Below are 12,420 nucleotides of genomic sequence, written 5' to 3' on the forward strand. Positions count from 1 at the left end.
TGGTGGCCTGTGAAGCGAGGTCTGGTGTCAGGGAAGAGGGGCTGGTGGGGTGGGGGCCGCTCCACACACCGTGAGCCTGGTGCTGGGGGCCGCCCCCTGCCCAGACCCCCACTGCCCTCGTGTGGGAGTCCTGACAAGGGGCCCGCTCCCCCCACCAGGCCCCCCGGCCCCCGGCGCGCCGCAGCCCCTGCTGGCCTGGCTCCTGCTGCCCTTGCTAGTCTTCCTGCTCTTTCTGCTGCTCGCCGCCTACTTCTTCAGGTAGGAGTGTCCGGGCCGCTGACTTGCCCCGACCTGCTGGGGAGGAAATGATGCGGAGAGGGAGGCCGTGACTGGGGGCGGGCGGGCGGGCGGAGCTGGGCGGCTGAAGGCAGGGCTGCGGGCAGGGACCCGGGACCCGGGCGGGCAGCGGCTCAGCCATGAGCAGCAGAAGCAGCTTCTCCCGGCTCACCTGGTGGGTATCCCCTGCTGGGTATCCCCTGCTGGGTCACCCCACGGCCCTGGGCTCTGGGCTGGCTCCCTGGGCTCTGGGCCAGCTCCCTGGACTGACCCCCTAACGGTCTGTGTCTCTAAGGTTCCGGAAGCAGAGGAAGGCGGTGGTCAGTGCCAACGATAAGAAGATGCCCAACGGGATCCTCGAAGAGCAAGGTAAGGGGGGGACCCGGACGGGGCTGGGCGGAGGTGTGCCTTCCTCGCAGCTTAACATTTAAACCATAAACCCCTCCAGCTTTGCGACTCTCATCTGGCATTACCTGGCATCATGCTGTCTTTTATAATCAGTGCTTCCCCGTTTCAGAGCTTTCGTCATTTTCTCTCCGGTGTGAAACAGACGTTTGAGGCATTTCAGTTTGTGGCTTTGGAGGGAGATGGTGTTCCACATCCTGTCGTTTTTACAGGATTTTGAAACATCTAACATTTATCAGGGAGTCTTAGATCAGCCTTCGATGAGACGGGTGGGCTCATCACCAACCTTTTCAGAAGGGCCTCCCTGGCCCCCGAATCCGCACTGCTTTTCAGGTCAGATGAAAGAAGAGAATTGACGGAGCAACGCGGAGGGTCAGGGGCATTCCCTATCATTTTTTTTTTAGGTTCCAGATTCAGCTACTGACTTGTAAATGCCCCTTTACAAAGGCACATTGGTGTTCTTCCCATGTGCTGAGATGTCCGAGAGAGGTGCGTGAGGCAGAGGCTTTTAAAAATACCAGTTCACACCAGTGACTACAACTTCCTCAGTCAGCTTGCTGCTGACTTGTTCCGTGGTTTGGGGGGACAGAAGTGCTGTCAAACTTCACCTGAATTGCAGAACTGACCCAGGACTCTGCAGAGAGTTCTCAGCAGCGAGGAACCTCGGCCAGATCCAGGAGGGTAGTTTTGCGGGGCTGGGGGAACCCGCGACCATGCTTAGATGATGGCACATGGCCTCCAGGCCCCTCCTTCCTGCCTCCTGCTCCTGCCCTGCCCGCCCTAACAGCCCGGATGGGGTGAGGAGGGTGTGGCTGGCGAGGCCGCCTAGCTCATTCTGGAGTGTCCGTCTCTGGGAGGGGTGAGCGCTTGGGGGCAGTTCTTGACGGGGCGTAGGAACAACTCTGCAGGTGGGGACTGGCCCTGCCACCAGTGACAGCAGAGCCATGTGGCCTCGTGGAGGGCAGCGGCTCGTTCTCCAGGACGGGAAGCACATGCCTCGGGGGTCGCTGTCTGTCTTGCTGAGTTTGTGGAGGCAGCTTGTCCAGGGACCCCCTTGCAGTCTGGCCCTTCTCCTTTTCGAAGCCTCTAGCCCCTCCCCCTCAAAAACCCAGGGGTGCTTTCTCTTATTTCTCCTGGAGCTGATGGGGTTTGAGTAACTGTTGCAAAGGTTACTGTCGCTACCTTTGTTAACCAGGACTATCTGTTACAAAGATAAGGCTATGGGGGCCTCCTAACTGGACAGGTCCCCAGTAGTTACCAGTTTATGCCCATGGGGGCCTCCTATCTGGACAGGTCCCCAGTGTGTTACCAGTTTGTGCCCAGAAACCTGTCGTTACTCAACTCTGTTCCAAGCCTGGAGTGTGAAGGTGCCTAAGCCCTTTGTAGAAGGAGCAGGGGACAGACGGAAAGACAGGTAGGTGGGTGGGTGAGTGAGCTGGGAGATAAGGCATCTCTGGTTGGCAAGAGCAGGTAACACCAGCCAGAGGGGGCCATCTATCCGTCACGACAAGTGATGAGGGTATGTTGTAGGAGACAGAGCTTGCCTTCAGCTGCTCATGGTCTGAGAGGAACATCCCTCTCCAGCTGCGTCATTCCTCCAGAAGGTTGTCCGTCTGTCTGGTTAGTAAGTCACCGGCACATCTGGGAGCACGGCTCAATGGCCCCTGTTTCTGTTGACCCCACAGAGCAGCAGAGAGTGATGCTTCTCAGCAGGTCCCCGTCGGGGCCAAAGAAGTACTTCCCCATCCCCGTGGCACACCTGGAGGATGAGATCCGTGCCCGCTCGGCGGATGACTGCAAGCGGTTTCGGGAGGAGTTCAATGTGAGTCTGGGCCCTCTGTCTCATCATGTGGAAGGGAGCTGGGATGTGGGGTGTTGTGTTACAGGATAAATTACCCCAAAGGCGCAGAACGCTCACATCCACCAAGACGCAGCCCCCGAACCAGGGTTCCAAGGAAACCCGATTTCTGCCGCAATGCCCTCCGCTGACCCTCATCCCCGTTGATAAGATGAGACGGTTGAGGGGGAGCTTCAGAGCCTCCTTCCAAGTCACACACCCTGAGCGATGAGTTCTGAATCAAGTAAGAAGGCGGCGCCGTTATCCCAGTGATGTGCACGACCAGGGCGAGCGGACCGTGGGTGACAATTTGACGCTGAGAGCTAAGGAGCCCTCGGACCACCCTGCACAACCTCAGACAGTCTAGAGGGCGGCCGTGAGGGGACATCACCCTGCCTCCACAGCCCTGTGATTCTGCCCGAGTCAGGGTGTTGGTCCTGCTACCGCTGTTTTCGATGAACTTAACAATGGCAAAATGAATGTCCCAGGGACGGGGAGCCTGGTGGGCCGCCATCTATGGGATTGCACAGAGTTGGACACGACTGAAGCGACTTAGCAGCAGCAGCAGCAACAATGGCAAAGCTAACTAGGATGAATTTAACCAACTGGTCCAGCCGGCTGGTAGCAAACAGAGCCTCCTCTCAACAAAAATACAAGTGTACAATAATGACGCCTCCCCTTGAGTTGCTAATATTTAATGTCCCATGAATTGTGAAGCTGCTAGACAGATAGATGATAGGTAGAGAGACAGGTAGAGAGACAGACAGACAGCTAGATAGACAGACACATAGAGAGATAGACAGGTGGGGGGATAGGTAGATACACACACAGATAACAATAGAGGGATGGAGGGCCAGGTGGACAGATAGACGCTTGGGTGCCCAAGCAGACAGACAGACACTGGGAAAGGCTGCTCAGTGTTTATCCCTGGTCATGTTTGAGTCTCCGTTTATGCATCTTCCTCATTTCGTAAATGTCCGCGCGCCGGCGTCGAGCCTGAAAGTGGGCGGCTTTGCAGCAGGAGGGCCGCCTGGTCCCAACTCTGCCTGTGCCACCCGGCCCCGACACTTCAGTTCGCCTCCTGAAGCCGGTTTCCTTCATCATGAACGAGCCGGGTGGGAAGATGCCTTAATGACCTCCCAGGTCAAACGTGAGGCTGGGACTTTGTGAAAAGCAAAGATGGTACAAAAGTGGTCTCTGAAGACGGGGTGACTCCGGCTGCAAACAAGTGACTTTTCACCCAGAAGCAGCCCTGGAAGGAACAGCAGGCTGATGGTGCATTTAGACTGTACTTTTGGCTTTTTTTCTTTAACACAAGTCCTCCTTTGCCTTTATCTTGCTTCCTTTTAATTGTTTCCAAATGTGTCCCTTTTTTGGGGAAATTAGGTCATAGTGAAAGACAGCTCCAGGCAATATTGTTTTGCAGCCTCAGCCTGACAGCAGAAGTTAATTCTCCAGTTTTCAAAATGACTATCCAAGTTGGCGGCTGCAGGACCGCTTCCCCACCTCCTTTCTCATCCCGTTTCCTCCGGTATTTGTGTTTCTCCACGTGGAGGCTGGTGACTGGCCTTGCAGAGGGAGGGCTGAGTCAGAAGTCACCGGCTGAGCCACAAATCTCAGAAGTTAGGGCCCGAGGAGAGAGTCAGGCAGGTAAGGCCCTTGCCCCAGGTGCAGTGTGTAAGGGGACTCCAAAACACCTATTGTCTGGATAGATACTATTTTCATACAGCTTTTAAAAATAGATCCAAGCCATCCTGTGGAACAAAATACAATTAATAATTGTAAATAAAGACAGGGTCCCCCTGGTGTCTCCTCTGACCCCAGGCTCCGACGGGGCTGGTGACCCCACCGTTAATTGACCCTGCCTTTATTTAGTAGTTTGATATTTTGGTCATCATGGATTTGTGTGTGTGTGTGTGTGTGTGTGTTAATTTAGGGGTCTTTTAGACGTTGAAATCAAACGTGATTTTTCTTAACCCCTGGGTTCTTTGGAATGCTCCTTTCTGCTTTGCAACCAAAGTGAGCACCTTGCCCTGCTCACCCCACCGCTGCCACTAAGCAGCCTTCCCGGCCACCCCCTGCCCACTGCCTCTGCTCAGGGAAGGGCCAAGGGGGAGAGTCGAGAGGTCGGAGTCCAGAGAGGACGTGGAGTCCAGTCCTGGCTCCGGGGGACCCTGAGCAACTGCCCGCCCCACTCTGGACCCCAGTCCTCTCCTCTCTCAAGTGAGCGGGCAGCCCCTGCTAAGAGCATCGCAACCCCCACGACCTGCCCACGCGTGGCTCCACAGGTGCCCACGCTTGCCATGGGCGCACACTCCTCTTTTTCCTTTTCTCGCCCTCTGTCCTGAGGTCCCCACCCAGAATCTGTGCCAGGAAACGGATGGGTCTCAGAGTAGTTGATCCAGAGAAATTTGGGCTCGTGCGCCTTGGCCAATCAAAGGTGACATGAATTTGAAGTTAACAAGGCCCTGGCTCTGGGAGCCGTTTGGAGGGGTGGTGGAGGTGCTGAGGCAGGAGGCCGGCTGCCCACGTGCCTGCTCAGGCCTGCTTCTCGCCAGCCTGGAGGGCTTGGGCAACGTGCGGCACCTCTGCCTCGGTTTCCTCTCCTGTGAAACGAGGCCCTCCCCACCCCTGCAGGAGTGTCTCAGCCTGTGAAAGAGCTAAGGCGTGTGTCCCGTGTCTGCAGGAGAGGGGTCTGAGCACCATCCTGCTCAGGACGACTTCTGTGACGGTCCAGTCAGCTGTCCGCTCACCATGGTAGAATGCTGAGCTCGCAAAGGCTGTTCCAGGCCCCTGGTTGAGTCCTGCAGGTGTCCCTCTCCAGATAGCTCCTCCCAGGAGCCTCTGTCCCTCCCCTGCGGGTTATTTCAAGCCCAGTGCCTGGAATTGACCTAACCCTAAGTGCTGCAGGAAGGCCCAGGGAGGCGCCCCGAGGCGAGGGCCCGGCACGTACACACCAGGATGAGGGAAAGGAATGTGTGTGTGTCTTTGTGTGCGACACACATGTTCCTTGAGATGAAAGGAAGGAAAGGAAAGGGAAAGTTAGTCGTACAGTCGTGTCCAACTCTTGCAACCCCATGGACTGTAGCCCGGCAGGTCCTCTGTCCATGGGATTCTCCAGGCACGAATACTGGAGTGGGTTGCCATTTCCCTTCTCCAGGGGACCTTCCCGACCCAGGGATCAAACCCAGGTCTCCTGCATTGCAGGCAGATTCTTTTACCAACTGAGCTACTATGAAACCTCACCTCAAACAAACCAACAACCCTTTTCAGCCAACATACATAAGAGAACAATCGATCACAACTTACTTATCCGTCAGGGGCCACAGGCATGGCACTCACCCTGGGCACAATGGCAGTGTTCCAGGAATGGCAGAGCTCCCCCCAGGAGCCCCTGTCTTCGTCCTGAGCCATCGGAGCTCAGAGACGCGATTCCCGGGTGGCTGACAGGGAGGAACGCTGGCCTGCTCAGAGGGGCCGTGCTTTCCGTGTGCTTGGAGACGGGGTGCGGGGCCCGGGGCGCTTCGCCTACTGCCCGTGTGGCCCCCTGTGCCGCCCCCCTCGGAGTCGGGACGTCACCCCGTGTCCCGGCTGTGTTCGTGGGTCATGGCTGGGGTGTCACAGCCCAGTTCATCCTCACCGCTCGGACATCTCCAAGCCACTCCTTCAGCCCCGCCCTGCATACCCCTCACCTTCCGAGGAAAAGGGAGGCTTCTTTTTTTTTTTTTTTAATTAATTAATTGTAGTAGAGCATTCTTAGAGCAGATTTAGGTTTACAGAAAAATTGTGCAGAAAGTACCAGTTCCCGTACACTCGTTCTTCCCGCACAGTTTTCCCCAGTGATGGCCGTCTTGCCTGAGTGTGTTACATTTGTCACAACTGTTGAATTAATATTGACTCATGATCACAGCTGCAGGTCAGATCAGAGTTCCAGAGTTGCACATTCTGTGGGTTTTAACTAACCCATCACATCACGTGCTGCCCTACTCCCTGCCATGATGGTCTCATGACTCTTTGATTTTCAGGGCTGGGGTCAAAAATAGCTTTGAGGTGCAAAAGAGAAGACTCTAGAACGTGGTAACACATTTCATGTTGAGGTTTGGCCAGGAAGCTCAGTGTTAAGAGCTCTGATGAAGAGCCAAGAGCTCCCTGCGGCAGTGGAGGTACTGGCCTGGCGGAGGCCTTGCCCAGTGGCCTTGCCCAGGCGCCCACTGGGCTGGCCTCCACACTGACCTGGGCAGAGCCTCCGCCTATGGCCGTTGGGCATGGAGCGGGGAGAGGACACGGGCTGGCAGGGGCTGAGTCAGTGATGGAGAAGCCCCCGCCCTGGGAGAAGGGGGCCCTGACTCAGGACTTTGACCCCAGGCTGGGCCCTAGTCTCCTGGGCGCTGACCACTGGCAGCCCCTGCTTGTCCCCACACTTCAAGGAAGATAGTGTCCTTCTCGGGGTCCAGGTGCCAGCTCCAGGTCCCCTCCCACTGTCTGCTGCTTGCCAGGCAGGTGACTCTGGACAATTCCACAACCACCTTGGGGTTCTGTTTGCTTATCTACAGAACAGGAGGGATGGTCTTAGTGTCACCTGATACTGGGTGGGTGGTGAAGGCCGGTGATCCAGCCCTTCCCCAGTCCCGGCCCATCGAAAATACTCGGTAAATGTTAACACTACTTACTCGAGTCCCAGTGGCCCCTGGTTCACCCAACGGTCAGGCTGGATGATGAAGGAGGTTCAGAAGGCTCTTTCCCACTGTGCTCTTGGAGAAGCACCACACCCCCCGACCCCGAGCATGGACCCTCCCCAGCAGCAAGCAAACGTGGGAGGAGGTGTGGCTCCAACAAGAGCCGAGAGACTCTGAGTGGTAGAAGGAACTAGAAGTCAGGATGGAGGCTCGTACTAGCAGAGCCCCCAGACCCGATTTCCCTTCAAGACAAACGGAGGGTTAGGGCGGAACGTGCAGGCCCCCTGGGATGTGGGTAACTGCGATGCTGACGGGGGGTGGGCCCAGGTCTGCGTTTCAAGGAGCCAGCAGCTATGTCTGTCCTGCTGGCCCATGCCTCATCTTTAGGGGAGGACAGTCCTTCACCTCACCCTCCCCGTCCTCCAGCCCCACCGTCTGTGTCCTCACCCCTGGATCAGAGCTCTGCCACGGCCACCTCCTACCTCCCTGAGCTGGGCCTGCTCCAGACCAGGGCTTCTGGGTCCCAGGGGTTTGTTGGCCACGCAGGCCCAGGGGCGGCCTGGATGCAGCTCAGGGTCCAGCTATGGGTCATCACTTTGTCCGCATCCCCGTCGGCCCCAGTGAACAGGAGGCCTCAGGGAAGACTGGCCTGTGTGTCCATCACAGCCCCTGCCCAGGGCCGGCCCAGTGCCCAAGGCAGAGGATTCTCTGGGCAGGAGCAGAGGGACGGGCAAAGCCCTGGAGGTAGTTTGCTCACAGACCCGTTCTCTTGATTCCCGCGCTTGGTAGGGAGACTCGTAGATGAGGTGCTGGATTCTTCACGTTTAGTGCTGACTCTGCGTTTTCTTCTAGTCTCTGCCATCTGGACACGTGCAAGGAACTTTTGAACTGGCCAATAAAGAAGAAAACAGAGAAAAAAACCGATACCCCAACATCCTTCCCAGTAAGATTTTATTCTTTTTTTTTTTACATGATCGGTGGCATTCTGACAACACTCAACTTTGCTTTACAGCTCCTGGTGATTCTGCCTGTCCAATCAGCAGACTCCCGGGTGCTCAGAGGGCAGGGCCGGGGTCAGGACACCTGCTCAGCCTTCGCGCGTGGGCATCTAGGTGTGTCTCCCACCTGGGGCTCTGAGAGCCTGTGCCATTCGTGGTCTGGCTGCCAAGCCTGCGTTCACTGTTGAGACCTCGGCTGCCTGGGTGGGAGGAGATGGGGGCAAGAGGATGCCACCTGCCCCGGCTGGCAGGGCTCCCGCTGTGGACCAGCCTTGAGCCCTGGTCTCGGGCAGCCACTGGTCCCAAGCATCTCCCCATCTTGGACACGGTGCCCTGGGCCACCAGCGTCAAGGCTCTTGTACAGGGACAGAAGCGACAAGAGTTCAGAGGGCTGTCGGGCTTTGGCAGCGCTGTGGGAAGGCTTGAGGCGTCCCAGTCTTTACCACCGCAGCTGATGGGGGTCGTGGGCGGGGGGTGTGGCCTCCAGGGGGTGACAAAGCCAGAGTGCACACACCTGTCCAGGGGTGTTGCTGGATGGGCTGTGCCTTGGGGGCCTCGGTGCCGAGTCAGACCCCCAGCGTTCCAAGATGCCTGCGTAGAAGCTGGCCTGAGGGGCAGGGTGGGGTGAGTTGTGATGTCATTTCTCTAGCCTGGATCCTCCTGTCCACTTCGCCATCAGGCTAGCAGCAGGGCAGCCTCTAAGGACCCCGGTGAGTTCACGTTGGAGGCCCGACTCCCTTCTGGGGCAGAGCCTCTGTGGGGTGGAACCAGCCGGCCTGTGCCGGCCCTCAGTGAGGTGGCTCTTGGCTGGATTTTTAGGACCAGAATTGAGTCCATCTGCCCTGTGGGTAAGAGAAGCTGTGGTCTACCTAATCTATGTGGTCTCTGGATTTTCAGCACCTGATAGAAGCAATTCATTCCCATTTTGCCTGCATAGGATTTATTTGTGCTTTTGGTTGGGGTTTGTGTGTGTGTGTGTAGAGTCCACCATGAACTTGGGTCAACGGAAACCAGAGAAATCAGCCAAGTAGTCTGCCCCACGCACGTCTGTAGAGGAAGCCAGGGGAGCGCCAGGGAGATGACAGGTCAGGCAGCCAAGCAGAGAGGCTGGCTTAGACCAGGGTCAGGTTCTAGACTCAGAGCAAAGGTCACGCTGAGAGGACTTGATGTTAAATTGGGTGAGGCATATTAGAGGCAAGTTCCGTGGCTTGAACAGCTCAAGGGAAAGAAACGCCACGCAGGAGGTTGGGGATCTTTGGCCTAATTTGCGCTGAATAAAAATTAGGGTATTTGGAAGTTAGCATCTGTTCTTAGTTGAATTAACTAGCTTAGTTTGCGCTTTGACTGCATGACGTGTGTGTGGAGGGCCAGCTCACTGCCAAGCCCTTTCCAAGGCTCCTGGCCTACATTTCTCTCTAATCACTGAGCCGTTTTCCTCCTAAATGAAACGTTTACCTGGCTAATCAAGAGTGGTTTCAGCCTGAGCTCCATGGACCGGAGTTAGCAGCCAAGTGTGGGAATTACCTCTGATGGCCCAGGGCAGGGCATCCCCCACCCTCCGAGGGTTCCCAGCAGGGCCCGGCAGGGCCTGCTTCACGCCCAACGTGTCTAAGCCGCGTTCCTCTGGCTTGTATTATGGAAGGGAGCTGGCATTCTCCGCAAGTGTGAAAGTGTGGGTCCTGCCCCAGCCCCTCCCGGCCCAGGAGTGCCAGGCCAGAGGAAATTGAGGAGCTGGCGGTCACCACGGGCCCGGGGACTCTGTCCGATGTGAGCATTTCACGTTGGTGCAAGGACACATTTACAGAACCGTGTCCTGGAAACACTGGGGTGTGCCCTGGAGGAGGCCAGCTGGGGGCATCTGGCTTTGGCATCGGTGAGACCCAGGAGAAGCCAACCTGGTTAACCTGGGCAGTTGGCCAGAGGTGCCCTGGGGCAGCTGGATCACGGGAGGATTGTGCAGGGGGCTCCCAGGCCTGCTCCCCCGATCCTAAGCCTGGGAGACCCTGCTCATACACGGGGGTGGTGTCGGTCAACAGGCAGGGAGACGGGCAGGGGCCCAATCCCTCAGCCCCCATACCTTCCCTCTCCCACCCGCTTCCCCACACAGAGAAAGGAAGGGAAAATATAGTCCCTCAGTCGTGTCCAGCTCTTTGCGACCCCATGGACTGCAACCCGCCAGGATCCTCTGTCCCTGGGATTTTTCTCAGGCAAGAATACTGCAGTGGGTTGCCATTGCCTTCACCAGGGGGTCTTCTGGACTGAGTGATCCAACCCCCCTCTGCTGAGTCTCCTGCATTGGCAGGTGGATTTTTTACCATGGGCACCACCTAGGAAGCCCTGTAAGTGTATCCTATTTACAAGATGCCCTGGGACAGGAGCCAGTCCTGGTGTGAACCCAGGGAGCTCTGAGGACAGAGGTCAGCGTGCCTGGGGTGTTGAGGGGCCGCGTGTGGGAACGGCCCCACACCCGGTGGCGAGGGAGCGTCCTTCTCTTTTCTGGAAAAAGATGCCAACCAGGGATAATTTTAGGAAATGATGTTTTAAGACAGAAGTGTAACGTTTTAGAATGAAAAGACAGGAAGCTCTTAGAACTGCAAGATGCTAAATCTAACCAGAAGGCTATTTTTAACCCCCGGCTTTCTACAGCGTCCTCAGAAGGGTAGATTGTTCCAAACCACGTTAAGCTGGCCCGATGCGTGCTCCACTGGTGCTGCTTCCGCCTCAGGGCCGAGGGTCTCAGGGCCGAGCCTTTGAGGACTGTGAGCTTTGGGTCTGACACCCTGGCTGCCCTCTGCGGGCCGTGCCTGCCCCAGACCTGCGCTCACCTGTCCTCCACTAGGAGCAGCGTATGGTGTCCAGACAGCAGGTGTCCGAGCCCGTCCGCTTGTGGTCAAGCCAGCAGCCCTCCGTGTAGAGGGGAGACATCCAGTCTGTGACCCGGGATCTTTGCCCCAGACCCACACCACACACTCCCCCTCCTCGGTTAGTTTCAGTCCTCTGGCTACTCAGAGGGGACAAAGCAGGGAGCAGGACGCAGAACTATCCAATAATTAATGCAGTAAATACATGCAGAGTACCCACCAAGTACTGCCCGGCACAGAGTAAAAACCCAGAAGCAGGTTGATCCTAGAGCCCTGGGCCCAAGTCTGGGCCTCCTTCATACATTTCTACTCCTGTAAGTGGTCGGCCGCTTACACACCAGCATGGAGACCCAGAGCTGGAGCTGCTCCACTGGAGGGACCCATGAAATGGTCTAACTTCGTTGAGAATCAGAAGGAAATATATACCTAACACAGTCTGGCTCATACTCATCTTTATAGCAGCTACTAATGCAGGAGACGTAAGTGACTCGGGTTCGATCCCTGGGTTGGGAAGATCCCTTGGAGAAGGCAATGGCAACCCACTCCAGTATTCTTGCCTGGAGAATCCCATGGACAGAGGAGCCTGGCGGGCTACAGTCCATGATGTCGCAGAGTCAAACACAACTGAAGCGATCTGGTACACAGACACACACACACACACATAATGCCGTCGTAAAACAGAATGTGTAATTTTTTTCTTTAATTGAGAAAGGGGCCCATGAAGGCAGAAGTGACATGGACCCATGTAAGTCATATGGGGCCTGGTTAAAACCTCCCCACGTGTATGTGTACATACATACCACAAACATACACACCACGCTCGTGTACATACAACACACTGCACACACTGCATAAAGAACACCACTCACACACACCAATACACATACACACCCACACACCCACACCACGCACACCCACACCACTCACACACACCAATACACATACACACCCACACACCCACACCACACACACCCACACCACTCACACACACCAATACACATACACACCCACACACCCACACCACGCACACCCACACCACTCACACACACAAATACACATACACACCCACACACCCACACCACGCACACACCCACACCACTCACACACACAAATACACATACACACCACACACACCAATACACATACACACCCACACACCCACACCACGCACACACACCAATACACATACACACCCACACACCCACACCACACACACCCACACCACTCACACACACAAATACACATACACACCCACACACCCACACCACACACACCCACACCACTCACACACACCAATACACATACACACCCACACACCCACACCACGCACACCCACACCACTCACACACCAATACACATACACACAC

General features: G+C 56.3%; 1 protein-coding gene across 5 annotated transcripts in view; it reads left to right on the forward strand.

The window, feature by feature from the left end:
- Nucleotides 1-12,420, forward strand: part of PTPRE (protein tyrosine phosphatase receptor type E) — a 182,519-nt gene that overhangs the window by 141,288 nt on the left and 28,811 nt on the right. For 4 of the 5 annotated variants that reach the window (XM_061403850.1, XM_061403847.1, XM_061403846.1 and 1 more), the window contains 4 exons: nucleotides 159-258; nucleotides 572-645; nucleotides 2,367-2,503; nucleotides 8,047-8,137. In XM_061403850.1, the coding sequence (XP_061259834.1) occupies nucleotides 159-258; nucleotides 572-645; nucleotides 2,367-2,503; nucleotides 8,047-8,137 (402 nt within the window). Of the gene's footprint in view, nucleotides 1-158; nucleotides 259-343; nucleotides 452-571; nucleotides 646-2,366; nucleotides 2,504-8,046; nucleotides 8,138-12,420 lie in introns of those variants that run through there. The other variant, XM_061403849.1, reaches the window with a different exon arrangement.

The sequence above is a fragment of the Bos javanicus genome, chromosome 26, assembly GCF_032452875.1.
Source record: "Bos javanicus breed banteng chromosome 26, ARS-OSU_banteng_1.0, whole genome shotgun sequence".
NCBI lineage: Eukaryota > Metazoa > Chordata > Mammalia > Artiodactyla > Bovidae > Bos > Bos javanicus.